Source organism: Rhinichthys klamathensis, unplaced genomic scaffold (assembly GCF_029890125.1).
Source record: "Rhinichthys klamathensis goyatoka isolate OS25496 unplaced genomic scaffold, OSU_Roscu_1.1 h1tg000056l_1, whole genome shotgun sequence".
Classification (NCBI taxonomy): domain Eukaryota; kingdom Metazoa; phylum Chordata; class Actinopteri; order Cypriniformes; family Leuciscidae; genus Rhinichthys; species Rhinichthys klamathensis.
In genome coordinates this window covers 2281579-2307257 of record NW_026606601.1, presented here as the reverse complement: position 1 = coordinate 2307257, position 25679 = coordinate 2281579, and the positions used below count along the sequence as shown (strand labels likewise).

General features: G+C 37.5%; 1 protein-coding gene and 1 long non-coding RNA gene across 3 annotated transcripts in view; one reads left to right on the top strand and one right to left on the bottom strand.

Annotated features, from left to right (window-relative positions):
• The window catches only part of LOC130083572 (uncharacterized), a 101517-nt gene that overhangs the window by 19343 nt on the left and 56495 nt on the right, over positions 1 to 25679 (bottom strand). The gene's annotated exons all lie outside the window — the stretch shown is intronic.
• nkpd1 (NTPase, KAP family P-loop domain containing 1) lies at positions 11200 to 17765 on the top strand. The gene is made up of 5 exons (XM_056248651.1): positions 11200 to 11595; positions 11960 to 12034; positions 12574 to 12708; positions 12816 to 14635; positions 17186 to 17765. The coding sequence occupies exons 2-5, from the start codon at positions 12019 to 12021 to the stop codon at positions 17435 to 17437; spliced, it is 2223 nt and encodes a 740-aa protein (XP_056104626.1). The 5' UTR covers positions 11200 to 11595; positions 11960 to 12018; the 3' UTR covers positions 17438 to 17765.

Sequence of the window (25679 nt, the reverse complement as noted above, 5' to 3'; positions counted from 1 at the left end):
AGCGAAAATCTCATCATCGTGTCACGAGCATGATTATAAATTGCTCACTGATTGACAGTTTGAGCTTTTAATTATGCAAATCAAATTTTACACAGGGTTTTCAGTGAATTCAGCAGATGTTAAGCTATAGCATTTATTCACACTGCGTACACGATGGGGACATTTGCTTAACCACGGTCTTCCCCTTCAAAAACACAGAACCAGGATTGATTAGGCTATTACCATGGTCAGTATTCGTATATGCCGCTTCTGGACAGTGTTGGGTCTTGGGTGTAAAGCATTACTATAATTAATTACTGTAATTTAATTACTTTTCCTTTGGAAAAGTAAAGGTAGGGATTACTCTTAATTTTCTGTAATTTAATACAATTATTTCTGATGAAGGCTAATTGCATTAAATATTGTAGAAACATTCTGTATAAAAACAATAGTAGTGGATTTAACATCAAAACTTAACGTCTAAAGAAAAAATTTATATTTTTTGTTTTTTAAATCTAACCTTCTCCCTTTAAATACTTTGGTCAGTTCAAGAATAATTTATGCAACTTTATGTTATTTATTTAAAGGAATTAGAAGAGCAGATTCATGTATATCCTTGTATTGTTTATGGTTGAGACATAGAAAGTAATAAGTAATGCAGTACTTTTTACAGAGAATCATTTGTACAGTAATCTAATTAGCTACACCGTTGAAGATGTAATTAGTAGCTATTAATAAATTACTTTTTTTAGAGTAATTTACCCAACTCTGCTACTGGATTATAATTCTTGCACCACTATATTTCTATAGACATTTTTTTTTATTTTTTGTCTTGGGAAGTTCAGACTCTTTCATAACACATTTGAGATAGTGTATGTGCTTTGGGGGCCCTTAAACGTTTTACTAAAAGTCTGTAAACTTCAATTCAAATATAAATGAGCCTTAATCTGATTTCACAGTATATACAGATGAGGGCAGTATTGTGTAAAGAATATAATGTCCAAGAGAAAGTTCAGATTTCAAAGCACAAATACACTCTTCATCATGGAAGCATATGGGCAATATTCAATTTGAAATGTAAAATGCAAAATGACAATGCAATATGTAAAATGGCAATACATTTCTGTATTTAAATTGACATTTTCCATTACATTTGTGCAATGTTTGGTGCAAAATTAAAATTCAATTAGGCTATATAAATTAAATTTGCCATTTCATACACTAGTTTTAATATGTAGCCTATATTGAATAGGCCTACATATTTTAACGCTTTATAAATTGGAAAATGAAAATGTATTACAGAAATGAATAGATATGTTTAACATGTTCAAGCAAAACCTATAGCAAAATTATCATTTAAATGTTATTTTTCTTAATTGCATTTAAACTCACAGTTAAGAAACTTGCGATTGCATTTTCATTAAATGTCCCGCAATGAATGTGGCAAAATTCAATGTGCAAATTGAAAATGCATTCTGAGCCGATCACGTCACCGCCCCGCCCCGCCCCGTCAATCACTGCATCAAGGCGTGGCTCGGCAACAGGTAAACATGGTTAAACACGTATTTTGAGGTGTTGGAAGGAAACATGGCGGCGGCAGAGCTGATACGAGCGGTAACTGCAGGTGATAGAACCACTTTGTTGGGACGTCTGGGAGAATTTTTGGTGTCAACATTATGCTTGTACCTCAATGCTGGACTTGTGTTAATGATGGTTTCGTTTTGTATAAAATATTCTCATTGTCTTATACATAGGCTACCTATGCTTATCTGTATACTTACTATTAACTATAATGATAATGTTGAAGATCCTATAGTTTTTCCTTACAAATGCATACTATTACTCTGAGATCACAGAATATGACGAGTCAAATTCATTCCGAAAAATGTGACCGCTCTTTATTCACCATAACTGAATGTAATGTTCAATAAAGTGACTCATGTGATGTGTGACCATCTCCCCTTTCTATTTTATAAAGCATATTGATCAGATATTGATAAGTAGGCTATAGGTCACGGAATCTGACGGGTCAAATTCATAGACCTAGCCTTTTTGGTGTGAGTGTGGAGTAGGTGGCTGGTGACGTCATCGTTTATAATTCAGTGTCAAAGATTTTAAAAACCGAAACAGCACAAACTATTTTTTTTAAAGCACAAACGAAGCACAAACAAACGAGACTATTTTGCGTGAATTTGGAGCATGTGGGGGCTGAGTGGCCTCAGAATGATCAATAATTATTATTTTAATAAGAAACCGAAGCAGCACAAAATAAAGGTTTACCGGCACAAATCAGCTAAAAAAAAAACGAGACTATTTTGGGTGAATGTGGAGCAGGTCGGGGGCTGGAGACGTCATCACCTGTAATTAAATGTCTAATTAATATCTTAAAAACCAAAGCAGCACATACAGAACTTACCGCCACAAACCAGCACAAACGAACAGACTATTATTTGGAGCATGTGAGGGGCTGGGTGACCTCAGAATGACCTATAGGCCTGAATATTATTTTAATATCTAAAAAAAAAAAAAAAAAAAAAAAAAATACAACACAAACGAAGTAAAGATTGAGCCTATTTTGCCGACGTTTTGCATTGGGTGGGGGCGTGGCCAACGGGCGGGAATCGACTCGGAATACATTTTCATTGCACATTGAATTTTGCTACATTCATTGCGGGACATTTAATGAAAATGCAATCAAGTGTTTTAACTGTGAGTGTAAATGCAATTTAAAAAATAAGTTTTAAATGATCATTTTGCTATAGTTTTTGCTTAAACATATCTAATCATTTCTGTAGCCTAATACATTCTCATTTTGCAACTTATAAAGCTTTAAAATATGTATTCAGTTTACATATCAAAACGTGTATGAAATGGCAAATGTAAATTATATAATTGAATTTTCATTTTGCACCAAACGTTGCACAAATGTAATGGGAAATGTAAATTTAAATACGGAAATGCATTGCCATTTTACATATTGCATTGCCATTTTACATATTGCATTGTCATTTTGCATATTACATTTCAAATTGAATATTGCTACTACCCATATGCTTCATACCATAGGGGGCAGCATGACATTAACACAAGGCTTTTCTGGTTCTGGAGTTGAGGCATTTAGAGATGTATCAAATCCTTTTTAATGTCAGGAGTTCTCTCATGGCATTAAAGATTGTGCCTTTGGCTAATTTTGTAATAATTTCAGCAAGTGATAAGAATGCACTCAGATCGGCAAAATTCAAAATTTGGACTTCCCTCCAAAACTAGTGTAGAAAATGCAAAAACATGGCCACGGTGTCTGCGCCTATACCAATAGCTTTCGTATAACAGAAACAGAAACACAGCTCTTAAAGCATTCATACCAAAAACGATAACTATAAAGGTAGGCCAACTACCTTCTACTCACACCCAAAGTGCGCGCAGATAAAGTCGCCTCTCATCTGCACGCGCTTCCACAGAAAACCGCGCACTCGCGTAATTTAAAAATTAACGGTCATTTCCTTTTACTGGCTAAATTACTAATATTCATATTCGTTAATCTCTCTCTCTCTCTTGAATAATTGCTTATAATAAATAGCCTATAGATGTGAGAGTAAATATAATTTCGGATGGATTTTTCAACTTCATTAAAGAGAATGTAATTGTTAATCGAGATTTTTTTCTCTCCAAAAGAAGCATGTCCCAGTCCCGCTAACCTGTAGCCTAAATCAGAGGTAAGACATACATGTAGGTTAGGCTACTGTCCTACTTTAAGTCAAATAAATGTTTATTCTTTTTTTTATATCTGTGAATTTCACATTTTAAAAAACATTGTGTCGAAGTCATTGTTATTTGGGTAAGTTTTCCTGTGAAATATATAGCCTAGCCTAAATCTTAAATATTAATGGACACATTTAATCTTATTTGTTCCATATGATGGTGGAAGTGCTCGGGTTATTATTCTTATTAAACAATAAATAAAAACAAAATATAGCCTAGTTTCTACCTACTCATTAGTTGTCTAAACATCCATCTTCCATACCGCTTGTATAGACCTTATGTAGCCCCGCCCCTTTTCAGCACTGCGCTCGTTGTCTTTTGTCTTCCGGTCTGTATTTTCACAGTGATCTTGCGTATTTATGAATGGACGGCTCGTTTTAAAATATTCCCGGTAGACTGATATTTGTTAAGACATCTGCTTTAAACATTACAATCCTCATGATAACTTTCGTTAACTTTACATTAAGTAAATCCACTTCAAAAGCTACTCCTGGACAGCGATGCCATAGACATATACAGAGTGACCGGAAAAACGAAAGTTCAAAGACAATATTCTAAAGATGCTGCGCCCTTGTTTCTCTGGTGCCAGCAAGCAATAGCCGTTGTCTAGGTTAACTATAATAGACCTGATATAGTCCGGCTATGAGTAACACTTCTAGCCAAAATAACCTTGAATTTAGGTTACATTTGCCAAAATAACTTGCAAGATGTATGATATTCCATGATGTAAGTAAAGTGATTACAATCTGTTTGGTTTCATTTCTTCACTCATTTCATTTCTTTGTTGTCTAATTGATGACTAGTCTATTCTTGGGCGATGGTTTAGACGTCTATTAAATTTTCACTGACAGCCCAAATTTTGCCTTGTTTTAGCCTAGACGTCAGGGCTGTGTTTGGACGGCTATTCGACATCTTTTAAATGCAAAATTGCTTGCTGGGTAAGGTCTATACTGGGGTGCATTTCCCGAAAAGATTGTTAACCAAATGGTCGCAAGTTCCGTCGTTATTCGGTGTTTCCCGAAACCATCGTTCTAACGAACATTCGCAAACAGCATCGCAAAGTTGTGTGGTTGGAACGACAGCTCTCGACCTGTGGTTCGAAGCATAGTTTTTTGTTTGCATTACATGTGGATTGAATAAATCCTTGAACAAAATAAGCAAGCTGGCATTCAGTACAATCTGTATTTTTTATTTAGAATATACAAATGTAATTTACGTCTTTTAAGTTTGTCAAGAGATTAAAAGCGTCGTTTTCGAAGAGTGCGCATGTGCGTACGCGCAGTATGTAAGACCTAGATTAAATCTGGAAAATTCTGGAAACATAAGAATAACATTAGGGGAACGTTAGAATAACGTTCTACAAACCAAAAATTAAAGTTCTATTTCCGCTGAGAAAACTTTCCTAGCTAACCAAAAACAAACCTTAAAAATGGTTCTGGGAACCAAAAACTAACGTTCTGGGAACCAAAAATTGTTAGCTGGATTGCAGTGTGTTTGGTTGTGTTGTGAGTATTTGCAGCACATGTATTGTTGAACTGATGAAGATGTTTTCCTAATTTTCTGGTGTTTTTTCTATTTCCATGTGTTTTCTTCAGTTGCAGTGTGTTGAGCTCTCTCGGCCACCGTACAATAGGACTACAAGCAACTGCCAGTAGCATGTGCTTTCTGTGCCTACGACTAGGAAGTAACTGTATATCAGCAGGTAGGCCTATCATATTCCATTCAAAAAGAGAAACCGGAACTAGAACTGCAGATATACAAACCGTTATAAACCGTAAGATCAATCACGCTTATCCATTTCTTCATTTCAGGCGGCTCATATCGTCATGAAAATATTTACGTGCTAGAATAACGTAATTTAGACAAATTTAAGTGAAGATGACGTAAAATGAGAATAGCCTTCAGTATGGCACTTACACATCTTGGCTTCTTTGCTCGCTTTCATCACTTTCGCTGTTATTCCTCCTGCACTGATTCATTCGCTAAACTGTCTAGCCAATCAGAGCCATCTCTCTCACCGACGGCCAATACCGATTCAACATGCTGAATCAGACAAACTCCCACAGAAATGAGTCCGATTAGAGCTGATGTGTGGAACACACCGCAAAAACTAACCCTACAGACGCCGGCCGACCATCTGGTGCACAGCTTTTAAACAATGACCAAAATATAAAACGGTACACACCTAAAATGCAGCAATACAGGAAAAACAAGTATCTGTGCAGGTTGCCTCTGGAATACTAAAAAAGTGAAGTTCAAGACAAGTTGGCATTTGCAAGCAGATACTGTCACATTAGTAGATAAAACCTTTTTTTTTTATATTGGATATGCAATGCTAATGAGGTATAATTTTAAAGAAATATGACCTTGCGTTGCAGTGCTATTGTCTATAAAAAGTACTATTTCTACAGCATATTCAGATGATACCCTCAGTAATGAATCTGGAAGTGGAATCCAGGGTCCATACATCACACCAGGTGTACCAATATTACAAAACATCCAGACAGCCTTCTCTTTTGAATGCATTCCCATTTATCCCACTTTAGCGTGCAACATTTGCAATGTTGAAAATGTAACACCCTAAAAGTGTGGAAACCAGGAAAAGAATCATTCAAGAAAAGAATAAAAACATTATTTAAGTTATAACGTCTCATTTCAGGCTATAATTGAGAGTCACGAGGCAGAACGAGGCAGAATAAAGAGTCGTAAAGCCTTAATTTTGTAATATTGTGGCAATTACTGAGGAAAGCTATGATGGAAACAGCAATCTGATTGTCTTAGATGATGGATGGGCTTATTTCAGAGTGATCTAGATTGTGGTAAACCTATGATTAAAACCTAAAGCGTGTAAAGAGACTTATTTTTTTTTAAACAAAAGTCCAATATGAACAGCCCCCCTCTGGTATGACTTTCTTTGATGAATAATAATGTGCTCCTGTCCTGACTCTGGACTCGAGCCTCTTTTTTTTCAGTCATTCATTCATGTGATTCTTTATTTATACGTTTTTATTTCGAAAAGCAATGAACAGCTCCAAACACAAGTCTATGGTTCGCATTCACAGAAAACCGCTGCTCCTGAAATGCATACGAGGAAATACAATGACCCATTCAGGGAACATCCTCCGTATCTTACGCAGCAGAAAACAGGCACGATAGATTGTCTCTGCAATTGTAATTAATCCTAAGGGAAACATTTGGGAGGTGCTGTACTTCCAATTAGCACACTTAATTTAGCCTAGGGAATCTAATTTGGGAAATCTATTTACAGAGATGTACAGAATCCCACACTCTCTACAAAGGGAAATCCAGCACCTCCAATGAAAAGGTTTGACTTTGAAAGAGTCATGAAAGCACAGCCAACTGTTATTAGCTCCTGACAAAGTACCAGTCATTCAAGCATTTTCAATATAAAGTTCATGCTGAATAGAGCTGCAGTGAATTAGCTTGAGGCATTTTTAAACACGGTCTTCCAATAAAAAGCAACTAGGGCTTTCAAAATGGTAATACCTCAAAATGTCGACATGATTTTGGTTTTAGAAATATTACAACCGAGGAGGTGGTTTTGTGAATTGAGAATGTATTACCTGTCATGTAAATACAACATATTATTGTTATTTATTTTAAAAATGCCACCGAGCTGTCAGTCCTTGCATCTTTTTTCTTTCTTTATATTGTGCTATTTTAGAGTTGTAATAGCATGTTTAGTTTGTGCTGAGCTTCCCCCCCTTTTGTATCCTCGACAACTATGACAGATGTGCCTTCAAGGAAAAATACATAAAAATGTTCCTTCATAGAAACACAGGATATTCTGTTGTTATATTCTGCGCTGCTCTATTGCATCATGGTGCAGGAAATACAATACACAGAAGCAAATGCGATTGTAGATTTATAACAGAATAAAACTGAAATTGTTGAAATCATACAGTGATTAACATACATCAAACTATAATGGTAATACAATTCCTAAACTCAAATTCTTAATCTCTTTGTTTGGGAGAGCTCACGGATAGCATGTGGTAATCATACTGAAATCTGTGGCACTTGTGGCTCAGACTCTATACTGGCATGCATTATCCGAGCTAAGTGCAGCTCACAAATGGCTCCATCATGTTTTTAAGTAATGCATATTCAGGTTTACCGTAGCTGGGTCAAATCTACGGAGCCACATGGTCAAATCTACGGAGGGATATGGTGGTGGGGAAAAGAATATGAGATATAGGGAGTTTGCATTCCCTTGCAAAATGTTGCGTTCCCCGAAGAAACTTGATGTTTGCTCTCAAAATGTTTGCGTTCCCCCGAGAAAGTTTCATGGGGGAATGCAAAAGTTTTTAAATATGTTTTTTTTTTCCTACCATCTCATATTTTTTCTACCACTATATCTCTTTAGGGGCTCCATACAAATCAGACCACTTGGGCCCTGTCCCAAATGGAGCACTTAAAGGTGAACTAAGTAACTTTTTACCTTAACCGAACAGCTTTGGAGTCATTGTAATGTTTATATTACTGATTTCGTGTTGAATGGTGGTCGTCTCGCACCCCCCTGGTGCCTGTGAGCCGCAAAACCACCCTTGCAACTTTGGGCCGGAGGGGCGCCGGCCTCAGTGTTAGGAAGTATCGTGTGATATCAGGTCTCGCGAGGTAACGAATTGCTTTACGGCAAAAAACAGATCTGATAAAATTCTGATAAAATGAGCATCAAACAGAAATAACCCGGCGCCGTATACATGTGGTGTTCGAGGCGCACATACAATACAGACTCCCGACAGTTAAACAGGGCGCGCGCAACTCTTAAAGGGGCCATACCTTATTTCCACTCGTTACAGCGTCCATCCTACTGAACAGGTACCGGTGTACAGGGGGAGGGGATCCGGCCGTGAGTGCGAGCCATCTCTGCGTGAGTGCTATTCACGACAGTACAAGTACTCCACAGCGACTCTAGGGGTCGCTGTTTGACAAAAACGGAATTCCTACTTAGTGCTGCTTTAAAGGGATTGTTCACCCAAAAATGAAAATTCTGTCAGTAGTGAAACTGCGCAGCGCTTCTGGTTGTACGTCACACGCATCACACACATGACCAGCTCAGCCAATTGTGAGCCTACGTGTGACGTACAACACAGAAGCGCTGCGCTGTTACGCTACGTGAACTCACTCGAGGCCAACTATTCAACTTGAATAGTTGAATAAAGTCGTTATTTTTGTTTGTTTTTTGCGCACAACTAGTATTCTCGTCACTTGATAAACTTAAGATTGAGCCACTGTAGTCACTTGGACTATTTTAACGATGTCTTTAATAACCTTTCTGGGCCGGCAAGTTTCAATCCCTTAGAAGCCTATGGAGGAGTGATCCAGCTCTCAGATTTAATAAAAAATATCTTAATTTGTGTTCCGAAGATGAACGAAAGTCTTACAGGGTTGGAACAACATGAGGGTGAGTAATTACTGACAGAATTTTCATTTTTGGGTGAACTATCCCTTTAAAGTCCACACTTTCGTGACGTAATGTTGCTTTGACTGTAGAAGTCTGCAGCAGAGCTCGCAGGTTTGCGTGCTTGGCAAAAGTGTACATTGAGGGCACATATCGGCCATAAAATGCATCTGTTACCTAAAATGACAAATGGGACACCCTATAGTCTTGTGGACTGAACGAACACACTCACATGGCAGTCCAGGGGCCCTATCATACACCCGGCGCAATACACACCAAGCGCGACGCAAGTGTTTTTTGCTAGTTATAATTTTCACGTCCTGCACCACTTTGTTAAAATAGCAAATCCATTTGCGCCCATTTGTGTGCCCATGGGCGTGCTGGTCTGAAAACGAGTCGTGTTCAGGCGCATTGTTGGCGCGTTGCTATTTTGAGGAAACTGAAATAGACTGTTATTTTTACAATACAATTTTTTTTTTGTTATTTAAAGGTTCTCTAAGCGATCCTGGGTGACGTCACTTCTTGTTGATGTTCGAACTATTGTCAAACAAAACGGAGGCTAGCTAGACCCTCCCTCCTCCTCATCCGCACACTAACCCCCCAAACCACACCCCCAAGTCCTTCTTGTCTGTCATTGGCTGGAACAGTTTGTTATGTTTCGTGGTGCGGGTAAGCCCAGTTTGTTTTTGTTGCCGTTTGTGGAGCCTGGGGTGTCTGCAGAGACCGCGTTTTTTTACAGTGTGTTCAGGGGACAGGCAGCTAGCGGATAGTGAGGAAAAGTTTGCTGTATGTGACAAAAAAAAGTTTTGGCCTAAAAAACGTGTGACATCACTTAGAGCACCTTTAAAGAGCGCGTTAGTAAGGCGGGTCCACAACGCGTACACTCTGCTTATTACACAGGGACGCAAGCACACAAACTAGCCAAATATTGAAAATAAAAAATTACAATGTAAAAGAATAATATTTTGTACATAAAGATATGGTGGAATCCGGCTTGTCCCATAGATGGTCTGCTTTTACGCTTTAACCTCGCGCACAAGCAGATCCGTTTGCTCTCTGGAGAGCCGTTCGGTCTTTCCGCTTGCAAATTCCGCCATTGTTAATAGTGAATCCGCCATTGCGCAAGCGCAACTGGCTTTTAAAGGGAATGGAAATTACACTCTGATTGTTTTGTTTTTTTGCATGTTACGCCCAAAACACACCCATTACTCATTAAGAGATTAGGAACAACCCTTTTAGATCATGCATCGGGCGCGCCAACCATTTTTCCTGTCGTTAAACTATAGCTAAAGTGGATTCAGACACACCCTAAGTGCACTTGCGCCCTGCACTTTAGACCCTGTGCTTAGATCGTAAAAATAGGGCCCCAAAAGTCTGCAAGTGTACATGAAGTGTGCCATTTGGGACAGGGCACACGTTGTAAGTTGCCTCAGAACAAAGAAGAATACCTAGGCTAAGCGAATTTTTCCTACTGCAGTATTCAGATTTCTACTTGCCCTGTCAATCCTTTCAAATGTCCCAACATGAATCATTTTTATGAATTGTATACAGTGGTTACAATTACAGGAAATTTAAAGACATAAATTCATTTTTTTAAAAATGGAAAAGGATGGCATACAAGAAAGAACATAGTAAACATAGTACAAGTAGCTTGTAATTTTCAACCCACTCTTACTGATGCTATCACACCAAGATTTTCATAAGTTAGCTAACCTTATCTATGTTAGCTAACAAGCAGAATTCAAACTAAATGTCACAGCCTAATGTTCACAAGTTACACAAATCTATGTACAGTACATGTACAAAAGAAGATGATCAATCTTATGCAACAAACTGTGGAACATGACGATTCCATTAATTGGCCCCAAACTCTCACACTGGCCTCTGACCTGCAGGTCATCCTTACTGTTTGAGCCCTGCTACATAAGAATAATATTCAATATAAAATTATAGAATTAAAATGCAGTAAAAATATGAATGCAGGTGTCAATTTTGCACGTAACATGTAGATCAAAGTTCAACAGAAATTAAATAGTGCCAGTTCTGCTGCTTTGCACAAAAGTGATCCATTTTATTTTTGGATGTTTGATAAGTAAACTTGCATGACTGTATCACTAATAACTGTAGCAATAAATACATAAATATCAGTTATAAATTATATTGTAGTTATCAATTACATACAGAGTCAGGTTTAAGGTTTGGTCCAAAGTTCAACTACAACTGGCCCAAAGTTTATTCCTTCTCAGTTAATGTTTACACACCAGCAAACATGCTCTTCCACTTTCTCTCTACTCTACTGCATCTGGTAAAACAAAAGCCTTCTTCCTCTGTCTACATGAAATATCTCTGAAAATGGAGAATGACATTAGTCTACTAGCAATTTTGCTGTAAACAGTGCCTGGAGGATTGCTTGTTAATTCTGCTGGGTGAAGGTGAGACATTCTGTTCCTCATTATCATATTTTTCATAGTAAGAGATTCAAATAGCTTTGCATGGTGGCTTCATTTCAAAAGTGCAACACAAACTGTTAAAGAGATATATTTTATATACATTCCAATTTAATATGTTGCTGTCAGCATGTAGATTGGTAAGCTTTTGCCATATTATCTGGTATGCTTTTCCTTTCTGGGAAGATATTGCCTAGCTGAATTAAATGAAAGAAATGCTTTGCTTCATAGTATTTGTTTCAGAAATTCAGCAAAAGAGAGCAAGAAATTAGTGTTCATGCACATCAACATTTATGCGTTTGGAATTTTTTTGCAATGTAATGGCTCTGTATTTTGGTTTCATTTCCAGGAACACTGGTGAATGAAACAAGATTTTGGGTTTTCTAAAGACGGAAAAATACAGGACAGATGGCAACCGAAAAGGGTGCGTAATACATAATACAAAAGGAATTGTAACCTCAATATTCAAGTATACTTGAGAATTCTTGAGTTCAAGAACTCAAGAAACTAGACAAACAAAAAAAGCTGTTGAATAAAGATAGAAAAATCAATAGTTACAGCACTATATTAGTGATACAAAATAATGATACACTTCACATTCAGCTTTATAACTCTATCTGAGAGTCATCCACCTATTGTTAACATTTAATCCATTATTCTTTCTTCTTGTCTTTTGCATATTTATCACACTGTATGTATTTATTGGTCTTATCTGCATTTATGCGACCTTCTTCACCCATGTGTGTCAACATTGTGCTGCTCATGATTGAAAACAAATTGATGAATTGGTAGACCTCACCCTGAAATCAAATACTGGCCAAAAAATAGGTTATGAGTAAATTATTCCTTGTAGTGTAGTAAAGGCATAAATCATTGTGTTTTAGTCAAGATAACACATTATATGGGTTACGAAACCTCAAATAGTTGAAAATGTCAGCGGTTTTAACTTTATTTCCTTTCTAGTGACGGATATTCCCTCTGATAATGTGTATGCTTATGCATTATCAAAAACCCTCACAAAGGTTTCTTCTCCTGTGACGGTGGGTCTGTATTCAGAATGTCACAACAGGATCAACACGGTGCTCAAGAACATCGAGCGTAAGTGTGTGCACTTTTTTCAAACAACTTAAAATGACTGACCCTACAAATCCTCCCAGATGTCTTGGAGATTTTGATGTGTTTGCCTCTTTATCTCCCATTTGCAGTGCATATGGACCAAGAGGCAAAAAGAAGAGAAAAGTACACTAAGGAACCAAAGCCTCGCTCAATTACACCGTCTGTTTCTGATCTGCTTTCTCTGATCTTGCGGCTCCTCTTCTATCGGCCCGTGTGGACGGAGCAGAACCAGAACATGAAGAACATTCGTTATCTGTTCGTGAGGTTCAGCGCGTGGCATTTTGCAGGCAGTGACCTGCTCTGGGCTGGACTGGTAATGCAGTTGTGCAAGGCTCTTCAAAACAGCTTTGGTAAGCTCCAGCTGGGGCTTTTCCGGATTGCCCAACACGACAATGAGAAAGATGCAGGAAAGAAGAAGATTGAGGATATTCCAAAGAACTGGAGGTCCAAAAAGTTGGGCTGCATCCCCATTTGGGCACTAATATTCATGGGATTCATTGGTTCACTCCTTATTCTGGTTCCTCTCATTATATTTGGATTTTCAGATCTGAAGGACTACAAAGAAGGAGAAAAAGTTGAATCGACGAGTGGGTATGGTGTACTGGAAGGTTTTGCCATCGCTGTACTTGGTGTTCCTGCAGTTGGAGCTCTACGATTCATATTGTTGTTGTTGAAGAACCTCATCGTCAACCAAGACCTTAAAATTAGACAAGGGCTGGACAACAAGAAGGTAAGTCAGCAGCTGGGACTAATGCATGAAATTCGTAAGGAGATGAGACTGCTGTGCTGCTTTATTTACTTCATGGAGATCTTCGAAAGGAGGAGGATCAGGGTGGTGTTGGAGATCACCAACTTGGATCGTTGCACACCGAAGAAAATTGTCGGTGTTTTGGATGCCATCAACATTCTCCTATCTGATGAAGAGAGTCCCTTCATTTCTGTGCTTGCTGTTGATCCAGAAGTCCTGGTTAGGCAGGTCCAACAGGCAGAAAGTTGTCTAAACAAAAGAGACTCTGCATATGACTTTCTAGATCGTATAATCACACTGCCCTTCACCGTACCTCCACTATCTGATGCATCAAAGTCCAGCCTCTTTGAAAACATTGTCCGTGGTCAGTCTGAGATCTCTGAAGACATTCCTCTTGAGGGGACTGCTGCATCTACTTCAGGTCCTGTGACATCGTTCTCTGTTGAAGATGAGTATTGTGTAAAGTACAGTGAGACTGAAGAAGAACAAGTCACCCCTTTGATTGCAAACAAGGGAAACTCTAAAACCTTTGCTGCAACAGAACTTAATCTAAATGAAGTGGATAGCTTAATCGAGTCTGCATTTTCTTGCATCTTCTCAAGACATAAAAGCAAACTTCAATCATATATGTCTGGAAACACCATGTCCATGAGACGAGTGATTAACTCAATTCGAGTGACCATTATGATTATGGAGACCCAAAAATTGGAGCCTCCACCTCCAGAGAAGATAGCAGCTTGGGTGGTTTTGGTGGACCGCTGGCCTTGCAGATTAAGTTGGATTATTCAATGTGTTGAAGATGACCAACAGAGTAACGAGATAGACGGATCATTCTGTGCTGCTGATAATACCAAGACAATATGGGACGTGTTCAATTACAATAGTCTGGAACTCTGCATCATTGGAAATGAGGTGGAGAACTTTCTAGAAAGAGATGGAGACCCTGAGCTGTTTGAGGTTTTCCTTAGGAAAGACTTCCGGTTCACTGTAGGGGAGTTGGAAATGTTTCAGCTTTGCACAGTGAACTTAAATTACTCCATCAAGAACGAGCTGGCCAGGGTTCGTGGGAGCCGCAGACTGAAGATAGCAGGGAGAAATGCTTTCCTGTCCCTCTCATCACAAGCTGTAGTGAACATGAAAACTGATGATATTTGTCAAGAGGTTTGTATGAAAAAAGTCAAAGCAGCAGTTAGTTTTGACATAGCACTCTTTTTATACTTATATATATATACATCACCACTTTGGAATTGTAAGGTTGTATCTGTATTCTGAGCGGTTTTGAGATATTGAGCTTCAAAGTTTTTGCATTCCATTCGACTTTGTAGATAGAACCTTACACAACTTAAAAAAAAAAAAAAAACATCACATAATGTAAATAAGTTGTCACAGAATAAAATAAGAATATGACAAAAATGTCAGATAGAACCTTATAATTCCAAGGTGACTAGTATATACAAAAGTTTGGGGTTGGTGATTTTATTTTTAAATATTTGTTTAATGAAAGTCTCTTCTACTCACCAAGACAACATTTATTTTATAATAAAAAAACAAAAAAAAAAACGTAAAACCGAATATTGTTAAATTATTACAATTTAAAATAACTGTTTTCTATCGTAATATATTTTAAAATGTAATGTATTCCTGTGATGGAAAAGCTGAATTTTCAGCATCATTACTCCAGTCTTCAGTGTCACATGATCCTGCAGAAATCATTCTAATATGCTGATTTGGTGCTCAAACAATATTTCTTATTATTATTAATTTTGAAAGACAGTTGTGAAAGACTTAAAATTTTGCACAAACTGCGATACAATAGAAATAGAAATCTTTTGTAACATACTTTTGATCATTTAATGCGTCCTTGCTGAATGTAGAGGCCGTGAGACAGAGGGTTGATTGGTACCATTTTGAGGGATTAAACCGCATGGTGATTTTTGTGTAGGTATTTGACCCTGTATTTGAAAAATGTGTGATAGCATTAGATTCAAGGTAGTTTTTGGTTACGGAGGACGATTTTCAAACTTATGTCAAGAAAAAGGATAAATGAATTTATCTTAAAATAAATTTAAAATTTTATAAAAATTTTATAAAATTTTATACATTTTTATAATAAAAAAATTATACTTTTTTTAAATACATTTTTAAAATTATAAAAGGATACATTTTTCTCTCTTGTAGTCACTGAACACCTTACCTTGAGGTAGGATGATATAAGTGTCGATTTCTAATGAAAGCTACCATGGATCGGATGCTATCACACATTTTCCAACACTAGAGATGTGTACCTTCATGAAAATCAAAAAGAAATTTAATCCCTCAAAATGGTACCGGTAGCCCAAATTTGGGGTCCCGTCTCATGGCCTAATGAAAGTAATTTCTTTAAAAGAAAATTTTACTGACCCCTAACATATACACTCACCGGCCACTTTATTAGGTACCCCATGCTAGTAACGGGTTGGACCCCCTTTTGCCTTCAGAACTGCCTCAATTCTTCGTGGCATAGATTCAACAAGGTGCTGGAAGCATTCCTCAGGGAGTTTGGTCCATATTGACATGATGGCATCACACAGTTGCCGCAGATTTGTCGGCTGCACATCCATGATGCGAATCTCCCGTTCCACCACATCCCAAAGATGCTCTATTGGGTTGAGATCTGGTGACTGTGGAGGCCATTTTAGTACAGTGAACTCATTGTCATGTTCAAGAAACCAATTTGAAATGATTAGAGCTTTATGACATGGTGGAAGTAGCCATCAGAGGATGGGTACATGGTGGCCATAAAGGGATGGACATGGTCAGAAACAATGCTCAGGTAGGCCGTGGCATTTAAACGATGCCCAATTGGCACTAAGGGGCCTAAAGTGTGCCAGGAAAACATCCCCCACACCATTACACCACCACCACCAGCCTGCACAGTGGTAACAAGGCATGATGGTTCCATGTTCTCATTCTGTTTACGCCAAATTCTGACTCTAACATCTGAATGTCTCAACAGAAATCGAGACTCATCAGACCAGGCAACATTTTTCCAGTCTTCAACTGTTCAATTTTGGTGAGCTCTTGCAAATTGTAGCCTCTTTTTCCTATTTGTAGTGGAGATGAGTGGTACCCGGTGGAGTCTTCTGCTGTTGTAGCCCATCCGCCTCAAGGTTGTGCGTGTTGTGGCTTCACAAATGCTTTGCTGCATACCTCGGTTGTAACGAGTGGTTATTTCAGTCACTGTTGCCCTTCTATCAGCTCGAACCAGTCTGGCCATTCTCCTCTGACCTCTGGCATCAACAAGGCATTTCCGCCCACAGAACTGCCGCTCACTGGATGTTTTTTCTTTTTCGGACCATTCTCTGTAAACCCTAGAGATGGTTGTGCGTGAAAATCCCAGTAGATTAGCAGTTTCTGAAATACTCAGACCAGCCCTTCTGGCACCAACAATCATGCCACGTTCAAAGTCACTCAAATCACCTTTCTTCCCCATACTGATGCTCGGTTTGAACTGCAGGAGATTGTCTTGACCATGTCTACATGCCTAAATGCACTGAGTTGCCGCCATGTGATTGGCTGCTTAGAAATTAAGTGTTAACGAGCAGTTGGACAGGTGTACCTAATAAAGTGGCCGGTGAGTGTATACTGTATGTATGCTGGATATATTTTACTGTTTTTCAAATGATATGGTCTTTTTTTTTTTATAAATATGTGCATTTGTTTCTTTTTTAGCTGTCTAAGCTTCTAAGCTTCCCAGAGAAATACCTTGAAACAGTAAGGAAAAATTTCATAGATGGCAGAACGATCCTCTTCAGTGACACCAAAGACCTCAGGCAAGTCCTGCAAATGACTCTGGGAGAATGGACAACTTTTAAAATTCATTTCCTAGGGGTCATACCTCCTAGTCGGCCAGCTCAGGCAAAAACTCTTCGAGATGCCACAAACCCTGGAGTGGTCATATGCTCATCTGACCATAGCTGTTGAGCAGTATAACTGACCTTGAGGTTTGCATCATTGCATTTTTCCTCCTGTGCATGCATTCAGTGGACTAAGATTGTTTCAGTAAACAATACTGTATCACTACAAAAATATAATTCCTTACGGTGAGCCAAAAATAAGACTGTAAATGTACACCAGTGAATCAGACTACTCAACAAATGATGATACTTAAAAATAGAGCTTTGTTATGCAGAACTCTTTCAGTCTTCAAACAGATCAAATGTGCATGATTGATAATGGGAATAAGTGGTTTTATTTTGCTTAGCTGTTAAGATTTTGCAATGATTCTCAATGAAACTATTCCTAATGTAATTTCTGCATGAATTAAAAAACAAACAATAAAACTATTTTTTAAAGTGTGCAGCATAAAGGGTAATACAACATATCCAAGTCCACACATATATATACATAAACATTGCTTTATTTTAATTACCGGTAATGTACTGTTTCTATCCATTGACTGACATTACAAACCTTACAAGACCGTACAACCATTTTCTCCAAAAAACATGAAAAAACGTCTGCACTTATTAACCACACATCCATATCTGAGACACACCAGGTCCAATGATAACACCATTAATCAGGTTAATACTCTCTGACCATCGATACGATCTGTGAAGGAAAGGTGTTGAACTTTATAAAGTAAAAAGTTTGTGTTTTTATAAGGTTTCTGCGCAACAAAACAGAATTGCAAAACTAAAAACTGGTTTGAAAACAGGAGAGAAGAAGGCTCATAAAGAGCTTAAAATAGAACAGAATGGCATATTTTAACAAATATCTCAGGGTTCATTGTACAAGGTTCATGTCTGTACACACATAAAATGTTTATGGTCATAAAGGTTCAGCAAATACAGAGCTACAACATATAACACAAGTGCAATAAAGCCACAAGATATAAAACATCTGCAAATATAAAAATTGTGTAACATTCAAACAACCTCATATTCCGTGAATCTAATCTAAAGAATTACTAAAGAATGTCATGTTGCACGTCAACCATTTCTCGTGAAATTCCCATGGGTAGATTCAGAGTTTCCGGTTTCATTATATCACTCTGAGTTTTTCCATTCAAAAACTTTGGCAGTGTTCAGAATCTGTACTTTGACACTTTAGTTTTACTTTCTATAAAACTTTAATATAGGACTGAATGACAGTGTGCAGATGTTTTTTTAATCGCACAGCCTGTCACTGAGTTTTACTTTATGCTCTGTGGGAATGGGGCTTCTGAGAAAGCAGAGAAAATATATATATATCTCCCATGCAGCTCAGCGGAGACCTCCCACGGATCTATGGCGGTACATAACGCTAATGCAAAAGTTGGAATGTTCAACTGCGCAAGCAACATGAAAGAACAGCCTAAATAGAGCATGGCTTTTATGCTTGTGTTTGTATACAGGCTTAATATTTGTACATAAACACATACGCATTTATATATTTTAAATCGAATTAATTATATGTTGATTCATTGGATTCATCAATTAATAGTACTTCAAGCTGTTAAAGAGCATAACTAATTGTGCTACTTTGTTGTGTAAATTAATCACACTAAATGAATGTTAAATGTGCAGTCCTATAGAAACACACTAAAATTGCTCGAAAATTACACTTAATTGCATCAAACAAGACATGATTCTGAAACTGCCTGCAGTTAATATGGTTGCCTTTATTGAATCGTATCTTCAAGTACAGTCAAGACAAACCAATCGACAAAGAGAGGTCGGTCGGTGTGTGCCGGACTGAAATATGACTCTGAAATTGCAAACATCAAAGTGGGGGTTCATATGAAATCAATATCATGCAGACATATTAAGGGAATTTAATGGGCCAGGAAAGAGGGGGATATTCTTACCCCTCTCACTCTGAATCAATGCAGGAAAGCGTCCTTGGTGTAAGCAGAGGAAATAACAGTACATATAGCGATGTGATTTTAAAATAAAATTGTATCGATGGATTCTTTACATGGAAAATGAAAACAAGGACTGCTGAGAGTGCATATGATAACGTTCAGATGAACACAAAGAAGAGCCTTAAAATACAATACTGCATCATGCAGCATTTTCCTATTCAGGCTGTTGTCCTGTTCTACAGGGGCCGTTAAACACGTAATGCGCATTTGCATCAGAAACGCTTGTGAAAAATGCTCGCGTAACACGGAGCTGAGTAGTAATGTCTGTAACCAACAATAACATCAACAATATTTGATATCAGGACGGATGAGCTGTGCATTGTGCCTGTGCCGGCAGGACAAACCACGGCATTGATTACAGAGTTTGATGCATTAAGATGGATAGTAAAACGCCATCTCACGCCACAAGTGAAACGAGTTACAGTCGTGCACATAGAATAACAGCCTAATAATAAAAAAGCTTGTTTTGATTTCATTATTCAATCTTTATGGCCTCTCACACGGCAAGGGCCTCCATTTACGTGTGGTTTTAGAGCTATAAAGAGTGTTTTACATGGGCTTCCCCCATGTCAGTCAATTTTATAGGGATTCTCTCCCCTTTCCGAGCTTGATTCTTTGTGGACCACTTGGTAAAAAACCCCATAAATAAGGGGAATTGCTTTTGATGGCGGACTTTGGCTGTATAGAGAAAGGCTAGACAAGCCGAGCCTCGCAAAGACTCTGATTATATCATGTCTCCCGCCGTGAAGGCTGTAGGCTAAGGGTAAAACTAATGAGGAAGTATTTCCTTGGCATTTGCAATTTCTCTCCGAAGGCCAAGGTCGACAAACGCGGCAGCTCAGCTAACAGAGACATCGCTCTCAGAGCAAACCAAGCTAAACCGGGAGTTGAACATTAAACTCTATGAACAGACCGACTGGGGGAGGAACAGAAGAGAGGAAGCCATTCAACATAATCATAGCTGTAGCTCAAATGAGGTTTTTAAAGTGAAATGGATTTTCCAATGCAAAAAAAAAAATCCCAACACGGAACATACCGTGGCGCATTGGCCGCGGATGAACGTCTTAATTTGTGCCAGTGTGAAATTATAGATCACTCTTCTCTCTGGCTGAAATGTAATTAAACATTCACAGCTGTATTGACTCTACTGATGGATATTCGCAGTTAATAAGCCACTTGTGGCTGGCACAAATTCAATATGGGTAATATCTCTATTCTGAAAGAGATGGTGAAAGGATCGTCTGTCATATAAACAGAAATATCCGTAAACAACCGTTTCCATGTTCACAAGCATGATCGATCTGTACAGCACAGCTAAAGAGAAATATTTAAGGAATACAAGAAAAATAAATCATTATTTACGTTCCAAAGGCATTTGGTGTTCATTTTCCCATGAAATATTTTGTAGAATTTTCCCACAACTCTTTTCAAAACAAGATAGTGACCATAAAAGAGCCAAAATTAAATGAAAACACCTTAAAGCACCATGACATGTATTTAACTCTGCATTTTTATGGTGATTTTATAGTGCATTTGGTCCTTTTTGAAGTTTCACAGACATAGTCACTATAATCTGAGTATACAAATTAATGTTCATAAATTCTGTGTGTTACACAGAACGAAAATAAAAGCACATATACCCTTCAAAAGTCATTGGGGCAGTGAAAAATAATCTATAATCTAATAATACTTTTATCCAGCAATGATGGATTAAAATGATCAAAAGAGGCAGTTTTATTCATCAAAGAATCCAGATTTTTTTTTTTTTTGTAAATAAGCATCACAGTTGTTTTCATCTTTGATAATAACATGTTTCTTGAGCACCAAATCAGCATATTAGTATGATTTCAAAAGCATCATGTGTGTCACGATCTCTGGGAATACAAGAATCACAGCTTTAATGAAGCTAATCCAAACAGTTGTGCAAGTAGCTGAATCATAAATACCTTCTAAATAATAATAATAAGTGTGTAGTACCCATCACAAACCGATAATTATGCACCCGCTGTCTTTTAATGAAGTTAAAATATTTCAAACTTTTTAATTAGGACGCCAAACTTGACAGGGCACGCTCAAAAAATAAACCTGTGACACGTAGTGCGTAAATTTAGATATGACATTCAGTCAGGGTTTGCTCTTTGAGCTTTTGAACAACCAGCACCCAAGCAAATAAGCCAATCAGATATGTCTGACAGATGAGAGGTATTGGGAGCAGTTTGTAATTGGAGTGTTGATTGACACGTGGAGGATAAGTCTCAAAATAACGATGCTAATGTGCTCGCTTCCTCCTGTGTGTTAGTTGACACCTAGCATCTGCAGCCACACACAACGTGAGTGATAGGAGCACAATCATCTGTTAAGAGATGATAGACTAAAACAACGCTTGTTTGCTTGCAGCTCGCATCAATGAGAGGAAACAATGGGTCCTTGATTGGCACATTGTGTATATGATTAAATTAATGTCAGTGCGTGCATGAGCAGGTGGATATTAAGCATAAATGGTGCATGTGGGAGTGTGTTTGTGTGTTTACCTGCACGCCAAGACCGTCTCACGAGAGATCCACAATGCCGTTACACAGAATTGTTTAGCGTCTCATTGTAGAAATTTGAATCAGAATCATTTCGTTCGATGCTTCACGGGTGCAACAGAATTTGCCATGCTTGTTAAAGCTGAAAAACACAACAACAATAGTGCAAATGACAATGAAAACAACAGGAAACTCTAAACCAAAGTGTACACTCCTTGCGACGGCTTGATTATTTAATTGATTATTTAACAGCCTGGGAATACAAGAATGACAGATTTAAGGAAACTACACCAAACAACAGGAAAAATATAATTAATATAATATAATAATACAAAAACTAGAAATACTTTAAAAGAATATGGAGAAGGAAAAAAAAATATTATTAAATAATATAATCTTTCAAATATAACAAAACATGTTTTTCTTATTATATTTTAAAAACTAAAACCTAGAAAACATCTTTACAAAAACTAGAATTATTTTAAATCAAGGTGTAGATGGTAGAAAACAAAATAAATAACTAAATATATAATATTATGTAATTTAATGCAAATATAATAGTAACTATAATATAATAAAACTAGAACACAGTTTTACAAAAACTAGAAATATTTTAAATAAAAATGGAGAAGAAAAAAATATTATATAATTCCCGAGCCTCTCTCCTTATATACAGTCTATAGGCTTTATGCACAGCTTCACTACTTCCTGAACTTCAGCCAGCCCTTTGTTTCCTGTCTGTCATTATTGGACAAACTGATTAATCCAGGTGTGCCTGGCCTCAGTAACAATAATCAGGCACACCTGCATTAATTATTACGGTTAAAGGCGCACGTTTTTCGGCTTATATCTCAGTCAATCTTTGATCAATATTCCCAAGACTCTAATCGTTCGCAGTGCTGGACGGGGCCTTTCGAACGAGCCCACCCCCGAGGTCCAACTCGCCCGGCTCCCCGAGTTATAGCCGTTCGAAATCGGGGGTCCCAGCGAACGGCGATCCGGTAGGGGGCATCCCTGAGGCCCGCCACTCTAGCGTTCGGGCAAGGGTTCCCCTGGGACCTCCTCCCCCGAATTTGAGCTCTCTGGGTCTTTGCGTTCCAGAGATACGAGCGATTTTCTTCTGAGATCGTGACGTCACCGGCGTCCGCAATTTTGCAGCGCGCCCGATGGTTTTCTGCTAATATCTCCGTGAAAACACCACCAAAAACTATGGAACTTATATGGTTCTTTTCAGCTCGACTAGATGGTCCCAACGAGCTCGGTGCTCGCCGAATCCGTCTAGTATTCGCCGAGATATTTGCGTAATAGACGGTATATTGTCTATGAGTTCGAGCACGAGCGCTCTTGTAAAATTTGGTTGCAATCTGAAACATTACCACTAGAGGCCGCTAAAAGTTACATAGAGCACCTTTAATATTATATATATATATAATTTTGAAAATTGCTTTAGAGTTAAAGCAATGTAAAAAAAACATGTTGTCATAATAACAATATATTGTTCTTATATTTAAAAAAAACTAAGAAGCAAATAAATAACTTTACAAAAAAATAGAATATTTTAAATAAATTTGTAAATGGAAGAAGAAAGCAAATAGTAAATAAATATAATTATTAATATTTCACAACACATTACATTTCAAAAAATGGTTGCTGCTCCTCTGGCTTTAACACATTTTTTGGCTAAAGTTGAAGTGAAGTTGAACCTTCTTTGGACACTGCTTAACTTTCGCTTTATTATTTATAATTTCAGAGTAAATTATTGATCTTTTTTTCTTCTGTTCTGCACAATTAAACTGTTCGAGCAGATATGCACATCACACACATTGACCCAAATTACCAAGAATGACCTCATCAAAGTCACTGCCGTCATTAGCTGCAGGTTATGGTTTTATTATCTCACATAATGACCCTGTTATCCTATCAAACTTGAATTTACGCTGTTCTCATCTTGGCCATACTTCAGAAAGCAAGAGTTGTTGCTCACTTAAGTCAAGGGAGGCTCTTTCAGCAGGACACAGACCACAAAATAAAAGCTTTAAAAAGTGAACCAGCAAAGCTGCCAGTTATCAACGCTAAAATGTGTGATTATATGTGTTTGCAATGTTGCTCCCAAAAGCTCCTTCTCAATCTACAACTGAACAGTGGAATAACTTCCTATAGGGCTAATAATATACACAATAAATCCCGCATACAGGATTTTGAACATTAAACTAGTTTAGTTTTAATTTAGTTCCTTTATTATCCACAAGTGGAAATGTGTCTTTGGCTTCACTATACATCACACACAAGGACAACAACACAAAATCACAATATGCATATTTAAAAACAATATGAAATTCCAATGTGTAGATATACAATATGCATACACATCCACACCTACTCATATTCATGTCTCAACATTTAAAATTCTAGTGGCAGTTGGCACAAATGACATCTGGTACACATTTTTACTCGCCCACACGTCACCTTATGGTAATAACTGAAATTGAGAATGTAAGAGATGAGAAGAATCCTCTAATAACCAATGCTTTTTGTTTAACTTTTGATACATATCATTCAGTGGTATTTATGTCTTTCCTACAATTGCACTAGCTATACATTAACCAGCCTAGACAATTTTTGCTTTGCTTTAAAGAGACCGTTTACCCAAAAATGAAACGTGACCGAACTATCCCTTTAATAGCAGTGTTGTGCTAGTTACTAAGAAATAGTAACTAGTTACAGTTATAGTTACTTCATTCAAAAAGTAACTCAATTACTTTGTTGATTACTTACACCAAAAAGTAATGCGTTACTGTTAAAAGTAACTTTTTAGTTACTTTAAAAAAAAAACATTCTTTAATGTTCCCAGTAATGCCCTTTTATGCGTTATGGTCTATACAAACACAAAACTGACTTAAACAGAAAGTAATTTTTAAACACTATTTTATTTGAGTCAGACCAGCACAAACTGAATATATCACAAGGATTTCTGAGGTGACTCACTATGCTGACTCGCGATCTTCGCAGTAGACACGCCAGAGAGAAATGCACATTTCATATGGATTACATAAGCAGAGAGCAGTCTGTAGTCTGTTTTCTTTCGTTTTGAATTGTTCTGTTTAAAAGTAGACATGTCTGTGAGGCAAGTAGGTTACCTTATACGCCGAGTTTCGGTTCATTTATGAGACGAGCTCCAGTTCACGCGCCGGCGCCTCCATTTTGTGATTATCTATCGTCTGCTATATTTACTTCTTATTTATTAAATCCAGGCAATTGGTTGATGAAACATTGATTAAAATTAAGATACAATTAATACAAAACGAAATTCACTTTAAAGAAAGGTTTTGTGCTTTCTGTTTGATGTCTCTGCAAGTATTAAAGCATCTTTTAGTGCCGCTTTCAGAGCGCGTCGCGTCCGTAACGGAGAACTGTCACGTCCATAACATTGTTTTTTCCTCATAAATGCGAACACTAAAAATAAAATAAAATGAATATTTTGTTCTGTGGAGACTGAGAGCCAACCCTTCTTCATTCGGTGGGTAGTAGTTTGCGCAGTGTAATTCACATAATTACTAAACAATATTTATTTTAGGCCTATAAAATTCAGCCCGTATAAATGTGCATTTTCTAAGCTAAGAAAATGGACAAAATTCATTTGATTCTAATCATAATGTAACATTATTGTGAAATTGATTTATTTATAGGCTATTTGCTATTAGTATAGTAAAGCCTATGTTTTTATCCAACTAGACTATGTGTGGGCCTTATGTAAAATACGGGACAAATCACGTCCCTTATTGATTTGATA

What these genes read in the sequence shown, in the direction of transcription:
- nkpd1 (XM_056248651.1), top strand. An exon ending in GGTGCTCAAGAACATCGAGC is followed by an intron (nt 12,709 to 12,815) that starts GTAAGTGTGTGC and finishes TCCCATTTGCAG; the next exon opens with TGCATATGGACCAAGAGGCA. An exon ending in CTGATGATATTTGTCAAGAG is followed by an intron (nt 14,636 to 17,185) that starts GTTTGTATGAAA and finishes TTTCTTTTTTAG; the next exon opens with CTGTCTAAGCTTCTAAGCTT.